Source organism: Haliotis rufescens, unplaced genomic scaffold (assembly GCF_023055435.1).
Source record: "Haliotis rufescens isolate VD_foot unplaced genomic scaffold, xgHalRufe1.0.p SCAF_19, whole genome shotgun sequence".
In the NCBI taxonomy this organism is placed as follows: Eukaryota; Metazoa; Mollusca; class Gastropoda; order Lepetellida; family Haliotidae; genus Haliotis; species Haliotis rufescens.
In genome coordinates, this window is record NW_025963879.1 from 20,568,932 (window position 1) to 20,587,420 (window position 18,489).

The 18,489-nt window shown below is 43.2% G+C and overlaps 2 protein-coding genes across 10 annotated transcripts in view; one reads left to right on the forward strand and one right to left on the reverse strand.

Moving 5' to 3' along the window:
* Nucleotides 1-312: 312 nt before the first annotated feature.
* LOC124112857 lies at nucleotides 313-6,726 on the reverse strand. 3 transcript variants are annotated; one of them, XM_048398983.1, is made up of 3 exons: nucleotides 6,701-6,726; nucleotides 3,982-4,240; nucleotides 313-3,586 (listed from the first exon to the last, which is right to left on the reverse strand). In XM_048398983.1, the coding sequence occupies exons 2-3, from the start codon at nucleotides 4,211-4,213 to the stop codon at nucleotides 849-851; spliced, it is 2,970 nt and encodes a 989-aa protein (XP_048254940.1). In that variant the 5' UTR covers nucleotides 4,214-4,240; nucleotides 6,701-6,726; the 3' UTR covers nucleotides 313-848. The 3 variants fall into 3 exon arrangements, with proteins under 3 accessions (XP_048254940.1, XP_048254938.1, XP_048254939.1); XM_048398981.1 differs by having other exon boundaries at nucleotides 6,579-6,715; XM_048398982.1 differs by lacking the exon at nucleotides 6,701-6,726 and adding an exon at nucleotides 6,498-6,693.
* A 3,821-nt stretch (nucleotides 6,727-10,547) lies between these two features.
* Nucleotides 10,548-18,489, forward strand: part of LOC124112856 (protein fantom-like) — a 61,381-nt gene continuing 53,439 nt past the window's right edge. For all 7 annotated transcript variants that reach the window (XM_046473015.2, XM_046473017.2, XM_046473019.2 and 4 more), the window contains exons 1-4: nucleotides 10,548-10,683; nucleotides 13,361-13,469; nucleotides 14,114-14,258; nucleotides 15,417-15,481. In XM_046473015.2, coding sequence (XP_046328971.2) covers nucleotides 13,409-13,469; nucleotides 14,114-14,258; nucleotides 15,417-15,481 — 271 coding nt within the window. In that variant the 5' untranslated portion in view covers nucleotides 10,548-10,683; nucleotides 13,361-13,408. The remainder of the gene's footprint in view (nucleotides 10,684-13,360; nucleotides 13,470-14,113; nucleotides 14,259-15,416; nucleotides 15,482-18,489) is intronic.

Below are 18,489 nucleotides of genomic sequence, written 5' to 3' on the forward strand. Positions count from 1 at the left end.
TTGAGGCATAATAAACGGATATATGTGTAAATGTGGCATGCAGTAAGCTTCCTTTACAGTAAATAACGTCAGTTGTAGAATTATCACACCGCAGGCTAATGAAAATGCCATCAAATTAAAAACAGCTCTGACACCACCTATTCCAACACATAACATGGCATTCAAATAAATACTCATCTTCAAGACCTGTGATGTGTATGGCAATCTCGTTACACAGAATGTATCATAACAGTTCAGCACTACAGTTCAGGAGAATATGTTTTGTTCCTTACATCAGAATAAATAAGTCATGTTGTATTGCACAGTTTCATATTTTTCTCTCTTTTGGTAGAGCTAGATATCTTTTACTCATGTACATCCCAACAACAGTCACTTATTCACTCATTAGAAGGTCAAAGCTGTAGGTATAGTTCTAAACATAATGTTGGCTGTGGGGTAGCCTAGAAGTTAAAGCGTTCACTCGTTAAGCCGAAGACCCGGGTTCGATTCCAACATGGGCACAATGTGTGAATCCCATTTCTGGTGACTCCCGCCGTGATATTGCTGGAATACTGATAAAAACGGCGTACCCACTCACTCACTTAAAACATAATGGAAACGAATTTTATTGAAACGTATCCAGGTGAATTTGCAGTGCTGACATGAAGTGATCGCAATACATGTCAGGCTTGCATGTCACTGATTTTCAGTGACCCATTCATATAATTTCCACAACTTTTTTGCCTTTCATGCCCAATGGAATTTGTTTCGTTGGTTAATCGAGACTGATTATTCTCTGGCGTTGACGTGTTATATTTAAGAGTAGGCCTCAACCGTTTTGGAACACTTGAAATTAACATGCCATCAGCCTACACTTCTGTACAGCGTTGGCTGTATAATATACCATGCTCTCTTTCTCCTTGACCTCTTAGATCAATTACATCTTTGAATGTGAATACATTAACACATGACCCAAGCGTAACATACATCAGGCCATCATTGTCCAGACAGAGGCCTCGGGGATGTTCCAGCCCTTCTGTGAGCACATCTCTGACAAACTGTCCGGACTCTGTCAGTTGAATCACCTTCTTGCAATCCCGGTCCACAAGGAGAACATCTCCTGTGCTGGTTGTTGCGAAACCTCGAGGACAGCTCAGAACACTTTTTCTGGTTGAGGGGTAATAAAAAAGAACTGCTCCATCACTGTTCACCGACACAAAAGAATTCACATCTCCTTGGCCAACGAGAATATTCTTCTGATCGGTAATTTGGATATAATCTGGACTCACAATTGAACCTGTGTTAATGGATTTCAGTACGTGTCCCGCCATGTCAAGGAGGTCAACAGAGTTGGAAGTTTTAAATGTTCCAGCCAGTAGCTGTGTTTGGGCGGGACACGCTAGGGCGAAGTATTCCTTCTTTGTCCTGATGGTTGAGAGTAAGACGGGATTGGGTGTGAGCTGCACGGTAACTATTTCCTTACTATCTGGAACACTGACTGCTATATTGTTTTTATGTAACTTTGCTATTTGCCAGGGTCTGTCAGAAAGCTTCAGACATCTTTTATGAAGACTTGACTTTGATGTGTAAATGGATTTCAGACTTCTGTTGGTGAAATCTGCTACAATCATGATCGTATTTGGCTCACCACTCGAGCTCACCACTGTGACGTCAATCAAATCAGGACACCACTTGTCCTCCTCTGTGTGACAGTCAATGGTGTGATGGAGGACAGCAGACGACTTCCGGTCACTAACATCGTGGACAACTTCAATCTGGTGAGAATAGTCACCATTTTCGTTCACACATTGCGTGAAGACAATCCTCTCTGGAACTGGCCTGTATTCCATGGGCGTGTTTGCGTCTGTGTCTTCTTCTTCTGTACTTAAGGATTCGTAGATGGCGCGTATTTCCACAAGGGAGTACGCCGTTACAACAGTGTTAATGTACTTGTACTGCTGCTGATACTGGTGGAATCTCATTTCCTCAGCCTGTATGCAAACGTTTAAATCGTTGATTTGCCTCTCAGAAAATATATTTACTTCTTGGATCATCGTCTTGGCTGAAAACTTCATGGCGTGTTGGATTTGCCCTTTAACCTTCTGAGCATTATTGATTATGTTACCAATATGTTTCTTTGCCATTCTAATGTTGTCCTGGGTAGTTTTCATCTTCTTCAATATCTGTCGAGATACACATGCTAGTTTTTCTTCAAAGAGGGGGATCATATTTTGTATAGATTCAACATCACACCCATCATGCTTTGTACTGCAACATTTATCACAAAGTGCAATACTGCAACCTTTGCAGTAACGTTGGACCTGGCTGTCTCTGTGCTCTCTACACATTAGATTCTGCAATGGATCAACAGTTGAAACAGACAAGTCTGTGTTGCCCTGATCGTGTGAAAGCGAGGATGTGCTGTGTGGCCCAATACTTCCAAAACAGCTTTCTGGTGGGAGGACTGGAGCTGGCAACTCGTCATGTCCTGATATATTTCCAAAAGAACCTAAAGTGTGCTCTCTACACATAAGATACTGCAATGGATCGACAGTTGAAACAGACAAGTCTGTGTTGCCCCGATCGTGTGAAAGCGAGGATGTGCTGTGTGGTCCAATACTTCCAAAAGAGCTTTCTGATGGGAGGACTGGAGCTGGCAACTCGTCATGTCCTGATATTTTTCCAAAAGAACCTAAAGTGTGCTCTCTACACATACGATACTGCAATGGATCGACAGTTGAAACAGACAAGTCTGTGTTGCCCTGATCGTGTGAAAACGAGGATGTGCTGTGTGGTCCAATATTTCCAAAACAGCTTTCTGATGGGAGGACTGGAGCTGGCAACTCGTCATGTCCTGATATTTTTCCAAAAGAACCTAAAGTGTGCTCTCTACACATACGATACTGCAATGGATCGACAGTTGAAACAGACAAGTCTGTGTTGCCCCGATCGTGTGAAAGCGAGGATGTGCTGTGTGGTCCAATACTTCCAAAACAGCTTTCTGATGGGAGGCCTGGAGCTGGCAACTCGTCATGTCCTGATATTTTTCCAAAAGAACCTAAAGTGTGCTCTCTACACATACGATATTGCAATGGATCGACAGTTGAAACAGACAAGTCTGTGTTGCCCCGATCGTGTGAAAACGAGGATGTGCTGTGTGGTCCAATACTTCCAAAAGAGCTTTCTGATGGGAGGACTGGAGCTGGCAACTCGTCATGTCCTGATATTTTTCCAAAAGAACCTAAAGTGTGCTCTCTACACATACGATACTGCAATGGCTCGACAGTTGAAACAGACAAGTCTGTGTTGCCCCGATCGTGTGAAAACGAGGATGTGCTGTGTGGTCCAATACTTCCAAAACAGCTTTCTGATGGGAGGACTGGAGCTGGCAACTCGTCATGTCCTGATATTTTTCCAAAAGAACCTAAACTATGCTCTCTACTCATACGATACTGCAATGGATCGACAGTTGAAACAGACAAGTCTGTGTTGCCCCGATCGTGTGAAAGCGAGGATGTGCTGTGTGGCCCAATACTTCCAAAACAGCTTTCTGATGGGAGGACTGGAGCTGGCAACTCGTCATGTCCTGATATATTTCCAAAAGAACCTAAAATGTCGAATGAAAAGTAGTTGGTAAATAAACAGAGAGATACAAATGGATATTCTGTATTATAAAATAGCCCTAGCACCTATGCAGGTCGTAAGAGGCGACTTAACTGATCTGGTGGTCCGACTTGTGACATTGATATAGTGTTAATATATAACGCGTGGGACGTTGCTCATAATATTAACCACTGGTTTGGTTGACCGAGACTCAATTATTTGCAAGGATCTGTCATATATATGGCTGAATGCGGCTTTAAACTACAAAACCATTCAATATAAATAAGCGTTAGTGCGAACATTTTACTCATGTTGTACACGTTTTAGATCGACAAGAACCTTATTCAAAATCTAGCATGTCCTCTTTTCCTAAAGCTCAGGGATACTCAAGACGATCACCTGATGTACTGTCGTTTACCGGTTCCTGGCTGGAAAGGTTTGGCTTCAGCTGGTTGAAATTCGTGACCTTCGTCGGTTGTTTACAGGTAGGACATACTATTTCATTGCATGTAGCGTCTACTTCTTCAGGCTGTGTGGTGGTGTATTTCAGTAGACAGGGCTTGCAGAACGTGTGATTACACTGAAGTGTGGCAGGATCAGTGGTCACCTCAGTGCACATCGCGCATCTCATGTTTCTGTATTCTAAAAGGTCTACCACCTAGAAATAATATTCAAATTCAAATTAACGATATAGGTATTAGATCGAGACACGATATCTTCCGGACTCTGCTTCAAGACATGCATATTTTTCTGTGCAAAGAGGAGTCGAACGTTTTTGAATGTTTATTTTCATAAAACATTTGTATCAGGACATTTTGTTTGCATACAAATGATTTTGAATATATATATATATATATATATATATATATATATATATATATATATATATATATATATATATATGGATGATGGATGGATGGATGGATGGATAGATAGATAGATAGATAGATAGACATCAGCTGACGTTTCTGTATCTATAAAACAAAATCATTTGTCTACAAACAAAATGTTCGCTGAACATGCCACATGTCCCGAAAAATATATATTGTATCCAAGGACGTAGATCGATGGTCCAGATTCGATTATTTACAGAACGCCCTCATATAGCTGGAATATTGATGGGTGCGGCGTTATACAACAAACAAACAAGAAATATGTATAGATCTAATTAGTGATTATCAATTCAAGGTAAATCCATCTAACGCCTCAGTGGAATTTGGCTAGGATCCACTGACAAGCGGAAATCACATATGAAAAGGCTTGAGACAGAGCTTATAAGTTACCGCTTTGAACAGCATTGGGTTAGATGACGGCGTGTCAGCGTTACCTAGATAATACCACCACTGAGGCAGGTCGTTGTTGGTCATGACATTGATTGAGCACGGTTATCAAGTGATTGGGGCTCAACGCAGCTTTGAGCAGTATTCCAGTTATATACAGCATGTCTGAATGATGTGGGAGGAAAGCCCGAAGTGATATAGGTCTTAGACGTTGACCACTTTGGTTAAATAAAACACGAGCACGGGTATGGTGCCGACAAACCTAGAATCATAATCGGGGCGAAGCGGGATTCAAACCCACGATAATAGGTTTCTGGCGTGCCAAAGGGGTGTAACTGCACAGCGAATTTCGGCGCCTTAGGCTACCCCAAGGGTCATAGTCTGGGTTAATCTGTGGTTCGAGCCAACAGCTCCTCGGTCAACTAATGAATGCAGCTGTACACAACGAGATGCTCCGCTGTATTGAATCATTGGGCTTTCCCTACACCCAAACAGAGTGAGTGAATTTTGTTTACGCCCGATCTCATTAAAATCAGATCTAAGTTCTCGCTGCCGCTAAACAAATATCTGAGGACATCCTATTACGGGTCATGTCAGAACGATCTTTCGCGAACTTTAACCGACCACTGAAATGACTTAGTCGACATAAGCCAATTAGAAAGCAGCTTTCTCGAACTTTACGGCACTCGTTTCAACCTGGCGATTTTCATTTCAGACTACGCTTGAAAAACATGTTGACACAGTTCTCGATTAACATTTTAAAAACTGAACAAACGAACATTCCGGAATGCCGAAGATATGGTTAAGATCGTATGGCAATACTTCCCACGTACTGTGCAACGCCTCCTCCGTTCAAATGTTTATCCCTGGGAAGCGAGAGATAGTCGATAATGTTGACGGAATCAGTCGTACGGCCGTAACTGTCGTTCGGAATACACCGTGATAACGTTTTCAAGGTTGCATGATTAGAAAACGCATTCCGACTGTCATTTTCATGATCTGTTAAGGGACGCTGTGATTGGTCGGATGAAAGGTCGTTCTGACGTGATCCGTAATGGGACGTCCTCAGTTCTTTGTTTAGCGATAGCGAGAACTAAGATCTGATTTTAATGAGATTGGTTTACGCCTTTTTTGAACAGTATACCAGTTTTATCCCGGCGCGCCCGCTTGATGTGGGAGGTAAGCCCCAGGTGATGCAGGTGTTAGCAGTTTACCACTTTGGTGAAACCAATGAACGGGGTAATGGTGCTGACAAACCTCGAAACATAATCAGGTAGAACCAGGACTTGAACCCACGATCATAGGTCTCGGGTACGTCTAAGGGAAACAACTCTTCACTACGAATTTTGGCTCCTTAGGCGACCGGGCCACCCGTGGCCCCTACCTAATACGTATAGGATAGATATAGAATAGAGAATGCATCGTGATGACAAGCCCTTTAACACAGTGTCTCTCTGCCCTACTTTCGAAGCCACTGAGACACCCCTGTAAAGAATATATTTGATATGTGCAGTGTCGGTAGTACGCATATATCACATGAGGCGGTGATTTAGTTCACAGTTCAACAAGGCTTCAGACACATTCTACAATGGAAGTCTTCAAATTTTGAAAAGTATATGTATTTATTGCACTTACCATAAAAATCGCTCAAGACACAAACATGTTCTGCCAACTTCCCTTGTTGCAATCCGTATCGTACTCTGATAAACGTATTACCTGTGACGTTTTGTCCAAATCCATCACGATGACCAAACAAGAAATGAAAATTAAAATTTATGTTCGTTTTTTCCTGCAGATGTGTTTGCGCAACGCTCGTTTCACCGCCTATGTGAACATACCTTGGGGAGAGTTGGTTTTCACGTGGTGTCCAAAGTCAATAGATTGTCTGATGTGACGTCAATAAAGATAACACTGTCACACATGCAGTGTTTACCTTGTAAACTCAATACACCCTGAGGACAATATTTCGTTGTCGATCTTATAAACCTACTGTCACTTTTGCATGTTGTAATGTAGGTAGATTTGTATCTCTTATAGGCCCTTCCGTAGGGTAGAAAAAATAGTCCCGGCACCTTACTGCTTAATTGTGGTAATGCGAGGTGAAATGGGTTTTAACGTCAAGATTGTTTCACTTATATGGCGACGTGCCTGCAGGTGTGTGTGGCTGCGTGTACTAGTCCGAGGTGAGGTGCGGTGAAATTGGGTTTGACGTCGCGTCCAAGATTATTGCACTTGTATAGCGACGTGTATGCACGTGTGTGTGTGTGTGGCTGCTTGTACTAGTCCGGACTGGTGCCGATTTATAGTGCTAGCCCACTGAGATACCATGCCGCAGTTTAACATGAATACCCCAATCAGACACAGTATACTGATTCCGAGCCGACCAGTCCTTGTTTTAACCCCTTAAATGCCGAGCGCCAGACAGGGTAACAACAAGTACCATCTTTAAACGTCTTTTGGTATGCCGCGGCCGGAGATCGAACCCCGGACCTTCCGCTCTCCGGGCGGACGCTCTACCACTAGACCACGGAGGCGGTCTACTAGTCCGAACTAATGCCGGTTTTACATTACTATTCCACTCATATACCGTGGCTACTCCACTCAGACACATCACACTCATTCCCATCAGACCATCCTTGGTGCAAGTGATGCAGTCTCTTGACATTGAACCTCTTTGGTGAAACGGGGGCACGGGTGGCCCAATCGTCTAAGGCGCCGCGATTCGCTGTGCAGAGTTGCGTCCCTTAGGCACGCCAGAAACCTATGATCGTGGGTTCGAATACCGGTTCGCCCCGATTATGTTTCTAGGTTTGTCAGCACCATACCCGTGCTCGTGGGTTTCACCGAAGTGGTAAACGTCTGAGACCTGCATCACTTCGGGCTTTCCTCCCACATTGAGCTGACACGCCGCGATATAACTGGAATACTGTTAAAAGCGGCGATAAACCCAACTCACTCACTCACTCATTTTGGTGAAAACCAAGAGCGCGGGTATGGTGCTGACAAACATAACACATGATCAGGAAGAACCGGGATTCGAACTCAAAATCAAAGGTTTCGTCGCGCCTTAGTGTCTCAAGTCTGTACAGCGAATTGCGGCGCCTGGGCCACCTGTGCCCCCACTACAGCTTAATAGACTTCAAGGACTGCGTGATCAGGGTATGGAGTCGCTGAAAGGCAGATTTTAATTACACCCGCCATTTTGAACGGATTACGCCAGAAAAATAAGCAGACACGTGTCATAGTTTTAGTGTAAATATGGCAGAATATACCAACTAAAATGAGCACCCAAGATATCAGGTGATAAACCGCAAGTCGTTCCGGTTAAACAAACGAAAATGTCCTCGAATAATATTCATTAAAAACTTGAAAACCCTTCGTGGAAAACTGTGCATCATACTCTCAGTGCATTTCACAGAGAATGGCCGTATCTGGAAGGATCGTGTTAAGTACTAAAACAGTAAACAGGTCAGTAGGGTGAGGTCAGTCAACATTTGACTTTTTCTTTGCCACTTCTGAGCTTGGCGGGGGCACGGGTGGCCCGGTCGTCTGAGGCGCCGCGATTCGCGATGCGGAGTTGCGTCCCTTGGGTACGTCAGAAACCTATGATTGTGGATTCGAATCCCGGTTCGCCCCGATTATGTTTCTAGGTTTGTCAGCACCATACCCGTGCTCGTGGGTTTCACCGAAGCGGTAAACTTCTGAGACCTGCATCATTTGGGGCTTTCCTCCCACATCAAGCTGACACGCCGTGATATAACTGGAATACTGTTAAAAGCGGCGTTAAAATCCAACTCACTCTGAGCTTGGCAGTATCATGTAACTACAAACAAACAAATCTGTAGACTAACATCTAGTCTCTGAAATGAACATATTTACCAAAAATCAATTGTTAAATTAATGTTATAAAGTATAATAAAAAGGAGCCAAGATACTTTTCAGATACTTGTACTGCAGTAATCTAGACTTGCCAAATATTATAGACTTGCATGGGCTGTATTGGATATTTTTGTTTCAGGGTCTGTATGACTGACAAACAAATCTGGTGCTTGACCAGTAAAAGGGGAATTAACTTTGCATCTAAGTAAGGATAAGATACAGTCAAGTCCCGTTAATCCGACATGGCTGGTTGCATATGATTATGTCGCATAAACGAGTATGTCTGATAAACGAAATTAAGTAGTACCAACGTTCTTTGGTCATATTTCGCGAAAGGTTCTTCTGACGTGACCTGTAATGGGATGTTCTCGTCAATAGCGAGAACTTGTATTTGATTTTAATGAGATTGAGGTAATCTAAGCATGTGAATAATCATGTTTTCTTTATTTAAAGCATTAATTGTTTATTGTTAAGCAAAGTTTATCTCTGCAGCTTTGTAATATGCAGCTACCAGCCGACTCGCCTCGCATCAAAACACTGGATGTGTACTCGCGGGCAGATGACCTCGCTGATCACTGTGTCGGATTAACGAGACTGATTAATGAGCGATTTCGGTAATTTGTAAAATATTTGGTGTGTCGGAGTCGGAGTGCGAAACTGTCGGATTAACGGGTCTAAATAGCATTGATTTAATCGGTTCCCATCATGAGTGTCGGATAAAGCCGAGTGTCGGATTAACGAGTGTCGGATTAATGAGACTTGACTGTATATGGATGAACAACTTCTTTATTACAATTAGGAGCGTTTCGGTGTAGGTTCTCACACCGTTATCAATTAAGCAAGTGATGTTAGAACTTATACGTATCTCCTAATTGTAATAAAGAAGTTGTTCATTCATATATCTTATCCTTACTTAGTACTCCAACTTCTAAATGCCTTTCAAAGAAGTAACTTTCCATCACAAGGACAATGTGTTCCCTTGACAATTCTGTAATCTGGTCAATATTGACCTGCTATCTAATGGACTGCGACAGGCACGTGCTGTGAACAGGGCTATGCGGTGGAAGAGATGAGACAGGGTATATTTGATTACTTGATTTGCACATATTTACTGCGGGGTAAAAATGGGTATGTGAAATGTATACTTGGCCAACAAACAAACATATGACTAGCTCTCATGTACCAAGTGATGTGCACCCAATTATTTACCTTGTTGTTGCGGCGTTAAACAACAAACAAACAAAACATATCATAATACTAGTATCTTAGAATGGAGACATAGCACACTGAATAATCGAAGATGCCTCTGTTGATCAATGAAAGACAAATTAAGTAAGATTAATTTCTCTTAATATTCAATATGCAGTATTCATAAAGGCTTGCCCATCCTATTGTGTGAGAAGGGGGCACGGGTGGCCCAGTCGTCTAAGGCGCCGCGATTCGCTGTGCAGAGTTGCGTCCCTTGGGCACGCCAGAAATTTATGATTGTGAGTTCGAATTCCGGTTCGCCCCGATTATGTTTCTAAGTGTTGTCAGCACCATACCCGTGCTGGTGGGTTTCACCGGTAAGTGGTAAACGTCTGAGACCTGCATCACTTCGGGCTTTCCTCCCACATTAAGCTGACACGCCGTGATATAACTGGAATAATATTAAAAGCGGTGATACATCTAGTGTCCTATTAAAATCTTATGTCGTATATGTAGGTACCATAATCGGCTGATAATAACGATATACATCGGGTATTCGGTTCGGGTAAGTTTTAGCGGTGCGCAAAAATCTTAATCTCAGAAGAGTAGCGTCCCCTACCGGAATCTAGCGGTAACGCATCTGCGCAAGACAAAAAATTCTAAACAAAATATTTCTGTTCGTGTTTTCAATGCTAAGTATTGAATAAACGGATACAATTTTCTGGATTTTGCAACAAATGACAAGGTTCTAAATGTGAGTATGTGCAATAGATGAACAAAGTTTGCAATGTGAAAAAAAGCGTTACCGGAAAAGTCATTAGAAACGAGATAGTTTACCTTAGTTTCCATCTGAAATTCCACTTCCCGCGAGTGTCAGTTTATATGTTTTCCATTATTTCAGCAGTTGTGTTCTATCTCTGTGTCGACTGAGTTCATGCGATGTATCGGATATACACAAACGTGAAACAGACACTTTTACATCAGCAGAGGTGTACATGAACTCGTTTACTGTTTTCATTTAGAGAATCCAACAGGTTTGAACTTGTAAGGGCACACAACTCAGGCTATTTCAAGACCAAATAATTAGACCTGAACATTACATCGTTGCCCACCGTCGGTCAGTGTCTGAATTTCTGTGTGTCAGTTTTAGCAGTTGGAATAGTGTTTTGTTTTACTTATAATTTAATAAATAGTAAAATATTAATCACAGAGGTTAGTTCTAATAGGTGCAGCTTTAGCATGTTTAATAATATATTGTTTGTTATGACAGTTGCATGAAGTTAGAACATTTGACTCATTTGATAAAAAAGGTCATGCACTTTATGGGCACAGTTTTTCAGATTTCATTCAGCAAAACATGGAGGATTGAACTCACGTTGACAGCTTGAGCCTAAGCTAGGTTAATGAGTCAATCTATTAGGGTGCAACGAATACACTATTCAGTGAAGCAATAACAACATAAATTATTGACATAGTTTGTTAATTATTAATATTTTATACATTTATATACTGCACTTATCCAGGTACTAGTATCTGCTCAGATGCGACAATGACCAGTGACCACACTACTGTCAAATCAAATAGCATAAGCATGATAAGAGTGTTGTCTTTTGAAGACATCTATGCATATAATATGTTCTTGTGGGTATTTACATGTAAATGCACGTGCTTCCATATTCATAAATATTCAATTCTAGTGGCCACGAATAATGAATTCAATTGATGAATGGATACGGTTCGATTCACCGAATACGCGAGTGAATCGTAACAGCCCTACTAATTAGCATGATTAGTGAACACTTTACCACCAGACCTTGATGCTATCACATATGATCAGTGCTCTTTTACCAAGTTATCAGCACCCAATTATGTATCTTGTTGCGATTTTTCTTTGTGAAACATGAAACTTGATTAAAATTATGTATTTTCCTTAAATTTCATTGGATAAATTCATTAAAAGAGGTGAACATGGTGAAATAGATAATCCGTACCCCAACTCACCCTTAGGATCAAAGAGGCACTTAAGATCAGTGTAGCGAGAGCCACAAGCCCCTTACTACTGTAAGTTGCAATCTTGCCTTTAACCTAAATGAAACGCTAAAATAAACTTTGTCAACTTCCCCAGTAGAGAAATTAGCCAGGATTTCTTATGAACTTGTATAACTGAACACATTGATAGACATGGCCACTAGTGACTAGTCTATTAATCCAAGACTATTTTGTGAAATTCAAGTGCGATTTTTTTTTGTTTTATCCTGAAATCTAAGTTTCTTTTTACGTAAATCGCAAGACTGAAAAGAGCTGTGGACTACTTGGATATGACCCCTGGAACAGATGTCCTCTGCCAAAACATATTCTGTTTTTAATGATTTGATCAAATGTAACATACACTTATTGCTTTGCAAAAATGACTTGGATGAACAGTAAAACTTGCTGAGCATGCTGAGAAAAGCCATTAATTAAGTCAATAGGTGTTCATTATACTTGGAGCTGGGACATTTCCGTGACAGGTGATCTAGCAGAAACTGCTTTCAAAGGGGTAAAAGGCTTGGGCAAAGTGATTCTAACACCTCCTTGTCTATCATGATTGTATGCCAACTCAAGTTTCATCTCTAACAAGCAATAGTGGTAGATCTACCATCCTACCATCCCTTAGGAAGTTAGCATACCTCTGACAAGACTGACATTACACATTGACCCGGGTTACTGCCTAGCGGGCAACATGTGAATTAGATCTACTTATTCAAGTTATTGGAAGGTTCAAATTACCAATGCAAATTTGAGTTTTGTTCTCTAGTTTGTAAGTTCAGAGTGGGACAAAAATGAACGTAGTGATCCTCTTAACATATGATGTCAGCATTTGTTAAGTTTCCATAAGGCACATCAGATTGTTTCATTACGAAAATGTGTCTTTTTCATGTTTATCAGGGGCGGTCGGGTAGTCTAGTGGTTAAAGCGTTCGCTCATCACGCCGAAGACCCCGGTTTCAATTCCCGACATGGGTGCAATGTGTGAAGCCCATTTTGGTGTCCCCCGCCGTGATATTGCTGGAATATTGCTAAAAACGGTGTAAAACCATACTCACTCACTCTCTCATTTAGGTGACACACCATGATATAACTTGAATGCTGTTAAAAGCGGCGTAAGATCCAACTCACTCACATACTTAAAAACACCAACTGCCAATGTGTAGAATCGATCCCTAGTGATTCATGATTTTACGAGTTGACTTCATTTCTGGTGTCCCCCGCCGTGATATTGCTAGAATATTGCTAAAAGCGGCGTAAACCCAAACTCACTGACACACTCATGTTTATCATGTGTTTATGAGATGAGTAATTTTGAGTATTCTTTAGATTTTGACATGGCTCACAAGTTTACTAAAGTCAATGTAACAGTTACATTTACATGTTCATAATATTTGTTCAAAGGAATCCGGATATGGCAGTGAAGTGGAAGATCTGAACTTAAAGTAAAAAATGGCAGACCACGATCATATCCCTGTGAGGGACACAAGCAATAGGGCTGCTCATGAAGCAGGTAAGAAAATATTGATAAGAAGCTTAAGCTTCTATCAAACTGATTGAACTCATTAATAATATAAATCAAAGTCATTTGTTGACACTTGACAGCATCTCAAACGATGCATAAGTTATATTTTATCATGAAAGAGACATTGGGGTAGCCTGTTGGTTAAAGTGTTCGCTCATCTTGCCAAAGACCCCGGTCCGATTCCCCACATAGGTATAATGTGTGAAGCCCATTTCTGGTGTCCCCTGCCGTGATATTGCTGGAATGTGGCTAAAACTGGCGTGAAATCATACTCACTAGTTTATGCCATTACTTAATTTAGCTCACTGTAATTGTTGAGGAATAGTTAGGAATAAATTTGTGATATAACAGCCAGCATTAGAGTTGAGTCAAGTGTGTTGTCACCCTGTGCGGATTCCAGGTTAGAATTAATCCCCAGCTCGTCGTAAGAGGCGACCAAATGGATCCGTTGTTTAGGCTCAGTGAGTTGGCTGATGACATGTCATGACATGTTCACAATATCAATCTCTGGATTGTCTGGTTCAGAATATTAACTGGCCTCCGTCATATAGCTGGAATATTGCTGAAGGTGGCGATAATTAACAAACAAGCTAACAAACAAACAAAGAACTGTGTTTACCTTTTTTCACCAGCTCTTTTAGAACAAAAGGCAGCCCTACAGCGCCGAGCTGTGTCCAAACTAGAGCGAGTTGACCTGGAGGACAAGTATTTACGAATCTATGAAGAAAACATCATCTTGAAGAAACATGCCAGAAAACAGGAAGATAAGATCAAACGGTACAATATATTTAGTTATGTAGATATGTATCTGTAGAACATGGCAGAAAACTGATCATGTAAGTCATTAGCATGAACATGATCAATGTCATTGTGACTGGAATACATGAAAAATGATTCTGATGTTCTTCATAGGATCTGTTCCATTACAAACTTTAATTAATGATGGGTATTTCTTTCGAAATGTCAGGATTGGGTGGTCAGGTTTGGTTGATGCATGTCATCGTATCTCAATCGTGTTGATCGATGCTCATGATGATAATCACCCGATGGTCTGGCCCAGACTTGATTATTTACAGACCGCCGTCATATAGCTGGAATATTACTGAGTGCGGCATTAAACAACACACAAACAAAACAAAAACTTTCGAAATGGCAAAGTATAATCTTTGTTAAATTTGTTGTGAACACAATTGCAAAGAAAGTAAATGTTTTTGGTTATTTTATAGTATCACTGCTATTTACATTGATTGTTTGCCTTAATGGTCATGATGGTATTTCTACAAGTAATAGTGTTTATGTGACTACTTTGAATGACTGAATGTTCTTTTGTATACTCTAGGAATTGTAGGGTATATCGGTGACAGACAGTGCTTTCCTATGAACATGTTCAGTAATCAGTGTTCAAAAGTAAAATTGAAAGTCAATGGGTCCTTGTCATAACCCTGATGTTAAAAGTTAAAACATGCAGGAGGCCATAGATTCCTGCCATTCGATGTCCCTCCCATTGATTAATCAGATTCCACCTCTCTTATCACTTGTATTTTCTTCTAACAAAATGGCGTTGCCCAGTCAAGATGATCTGATCGATAATCAAAGTCTATATTGTGATGAAACTGGTCTTGCATAGCAAAATGCATTAAATTACATGAGCACCTTGATTAAAAACTTGAAAAGATTGGGAAAATATTTGTTGATGGCTTTGCAAATCCTGCAATTGACTGAAATCTGCACTTCGGTTTCCATATGCTTTGTTGATTGGACTATGGACAGACTTGTTAGTCCAGCCAAAATATGACTCCATAATTCCAGCCTAGTTCAGCACGTTCAGCAAGTTTGGAAACAGGACTTTTATAGTCAGTTAACTCTCTGCCTCGGAAAGTTGCAGAACCCCCTTTCATTTCAAACACTGCTAATATCGTATCTATCTTTATTCAGAATGGCGACCAAGTTGTTACGACTGGTTAATGACAAGAAGAAGCTGGATTTGGATGGTGGGGGAGGTAAGACTTTCATGGATTTGGTTTTTGAACTATTTATTTATTATTCATTCTTGCAATTAACAATTATGACTAAAGTATTACTTCATTGATTAAGTACATGCCATCTCAGTCTCTGAAGAAGTGAAATTTTCTTGAACGTGACATTAATTACATTAAGTAATACGTTACCACTGTTATACCGAGGCTGTTGTCCCCCACAACTGCTCTTATAGCGAAATCTTCCACAGAGATCTCAATTACCTCATGCAGCACGTGCGTAGCCACCTAGCAGCCATGTGACACCCTTCACTCTTGTCTCTTCGCTTGCCTTCGCAAGACGTATCCATAGACTGCTCTGCGTTCTACCAGCCTCCTGCTATCCTTGGTGATATTTATTACTGTTTCTTAGTCCTAAGTAAACTGTAATATACGGGGCGTTCGTTATACGGCGCTTAGAAAATTTTCCTGCCTAAATTTTCCCGCCTTTTTTCGCTACTAACGGGGGTGTGGCGGCGGCACTTTGTGTTTTCCGTCTACCTTTAGTGGTATATTGTGGGGTGTTTTTTTGCATCACCTATTATTATATATATATATATATCTATAATATATGTATTTTATGTATTCACTCTTATCATTTGTTTTTCTTCGGAAAATCTACGTTTGTGAATATGTTTGGTCTGTGTGTTGTAACCATGTTTGCTTTTTGTTCAAAGAACAATGTCTGACATGGAATTGGATTTGTCCAGCACCCCGACTACTCCTGCTGCCAGGCGCTGCGGCGCTTGTCAGAAGTTTTTGTCGTCCCGGGATCACCACGATCGATGCCCGCGGTGACGGTTCCCTTGCGAGGACACCCGATGCACCCTGTGCGAGGGTCTGGGGCCTGAGGATTTTGCGCGATACAGGCGCTACGTGCGTTCTGCTATCACCCCTGAGGTGGCCTGTTCGTCCGTTTGGGCGCCCATTGCGGGCACTACCTCCTCGGCGGCGGACCCCTTGTCAGCCCTTGGGCTGTCCGGGGTTTCCGTCGCGGCTTTGTTGTCGCAATTGGTGGACTCCAAACTGGCGGGCCTTATCTCAGGATAAGACCCTGGTTGTTCCGTCCCCGGCCCCTTCGGTGGCTGTGGGTTCGGACGCGGGGTCTACGGGTACGGCGGCGGCTACCGTTGTCACCGGTCCTTCCCCCGAGCCGATACTCCCGTTATCGACTAAGGACCGTGTGGCCATGGTGTACCTCTTTGAGGACATGCCACGGCCCCAGCCGGTACCCCGGGGAATCCACGGCTTGGTGGGTTCCTCAGAGGTCCGCGGACAGGGCTTTTCCCGCGTCAACTTTGTTGCGCGGGATCAAGCCGTCTCTGGAGAAAGCCTTCGCGGCGGCCTCTGGTCGGGGACTCCCGTTACCTCCTCCGTCATGGAGAAAGGGTTCGTTCCCAGTGCATGACTTGGCCTTCCCGGAATCAAGTCCCACCGCGGAGGCCCATGTGGAGAGGTTGGGTGTCCGTGCCCCACCTTCTACTACAGTCACTCAAGCGACTTTACAGCAGATGGACACCCTCTCTCAGCAGTCCATGCTCGCTATGTCACATGGCGACACCTACTTGGCGGCGGCGGCCAGTCTGGCCCCACGGACCGAGACCAGAGCATTTACAACTGTTTGATCGGTTTGAATGCAACCCTTTCGGCCTTTCCTTCCGGCACGTGCCATTTTTTGAGGCGGCAAGCGTACCTTGCCTCTTCTGGGTTGGACGCCGCCAACCAGGAGGTGTTACTTTCGCAGCCTCGGTCTGTGCAGACCCTATTTAATAATCAGATCCCTGGTGTTCTAAAAGAACAGCATTCTGCTTCGTCTGCTGCGGGTTCGCAGCATACGTTGGATCTGGTTGGGTCTCTGCACAGACGCCTGGGTGGTGCCCCTAAATGGAGCGCCCCTCAGGATGCTGCGGCCGGGAAGTCCAAGGGGTCGGTGTCTTCTTCCTCCGGGAAGAGGTCCCGCTCTGAGGGCCCCGGTAAGGGCAACCTGCCGCCCTTTCGGGGGAAGAAGGGACACTGGGGGAAGCCTAAGCCGTCTCGTGACGGTAAGGGCTCCTCCAAATGACTCTCTCTTGCAGGGTTTGCGTGCCAACAGCGCCAGCTTCGGTTGGCCCGTAGGCGAACCCGAGTCATTCAGCCCTGGACAGTTGCGTCTGCCGCAGCCTGTGAGGCCTCCCTTCCCTTCCCCTGTCTGAGCCAGACTCCAGACTTACTGGGAGAATTGGGAACAAGTGTTCGACGACCCGTGGGTGGTCAACACGATTCGGTACGGCTATCGGCTAGATCTCAAAGCGGATCCGCCGCTCACCGTCGCCCCATTGGAAGGTTTCTATTTGGAAGCCGATCTTCCCATCCTCGCCGATGCCATCGGCAGTTTGGTGGGGAAGAGGGCGGTACGGGAGTTAGTCCTACCAGAAATAACACCGGGGTTTTACTCCAGGATATTTCTTGTTCCCAAGAAAGACAGTGCCGAACTCAGAATGATTCACAATCTGAAATCGTTCAACGAGTTTTACCTGCACAAGCCGCCTAAGTTCAGAATGTTGACCTTGGCGGACCTGAAAGCTCTGATCATGCCGGCCGACTGGCTCGCTTCGATCGACCTGAAGGATGCTTATCTGCATGTTCCGATTCACTCGGATCATCACAAGTATCTCAGGTTTGTCTTTCAAGGCAGGCACTACGAGTGGGTTGTACTCCCATTCGGTCTTTCGTCCGCTCCCTGGCTGTTCACCCGGTTAACCACCCCCATGGTGGGGTTCCCCCACAAGAGGGGTATCAGGTACTTCGCGTACCTGGACGACTCGCTAGTGGCCAATCGAAGGACGGACGCCCTGTCACGCCATCTCGATTTTGCACGTCGGCTCTTGGAGCAATTGGGGTGGATTATCAATCTCCCCAAGAGCGAGTTAACCCCCTCACAGAACTTGCAGTTCATCGGTGGTCGGTTTGACACGGTGACCCATCGCCTCTTTGTCCCCCAGACCGGTGGCACA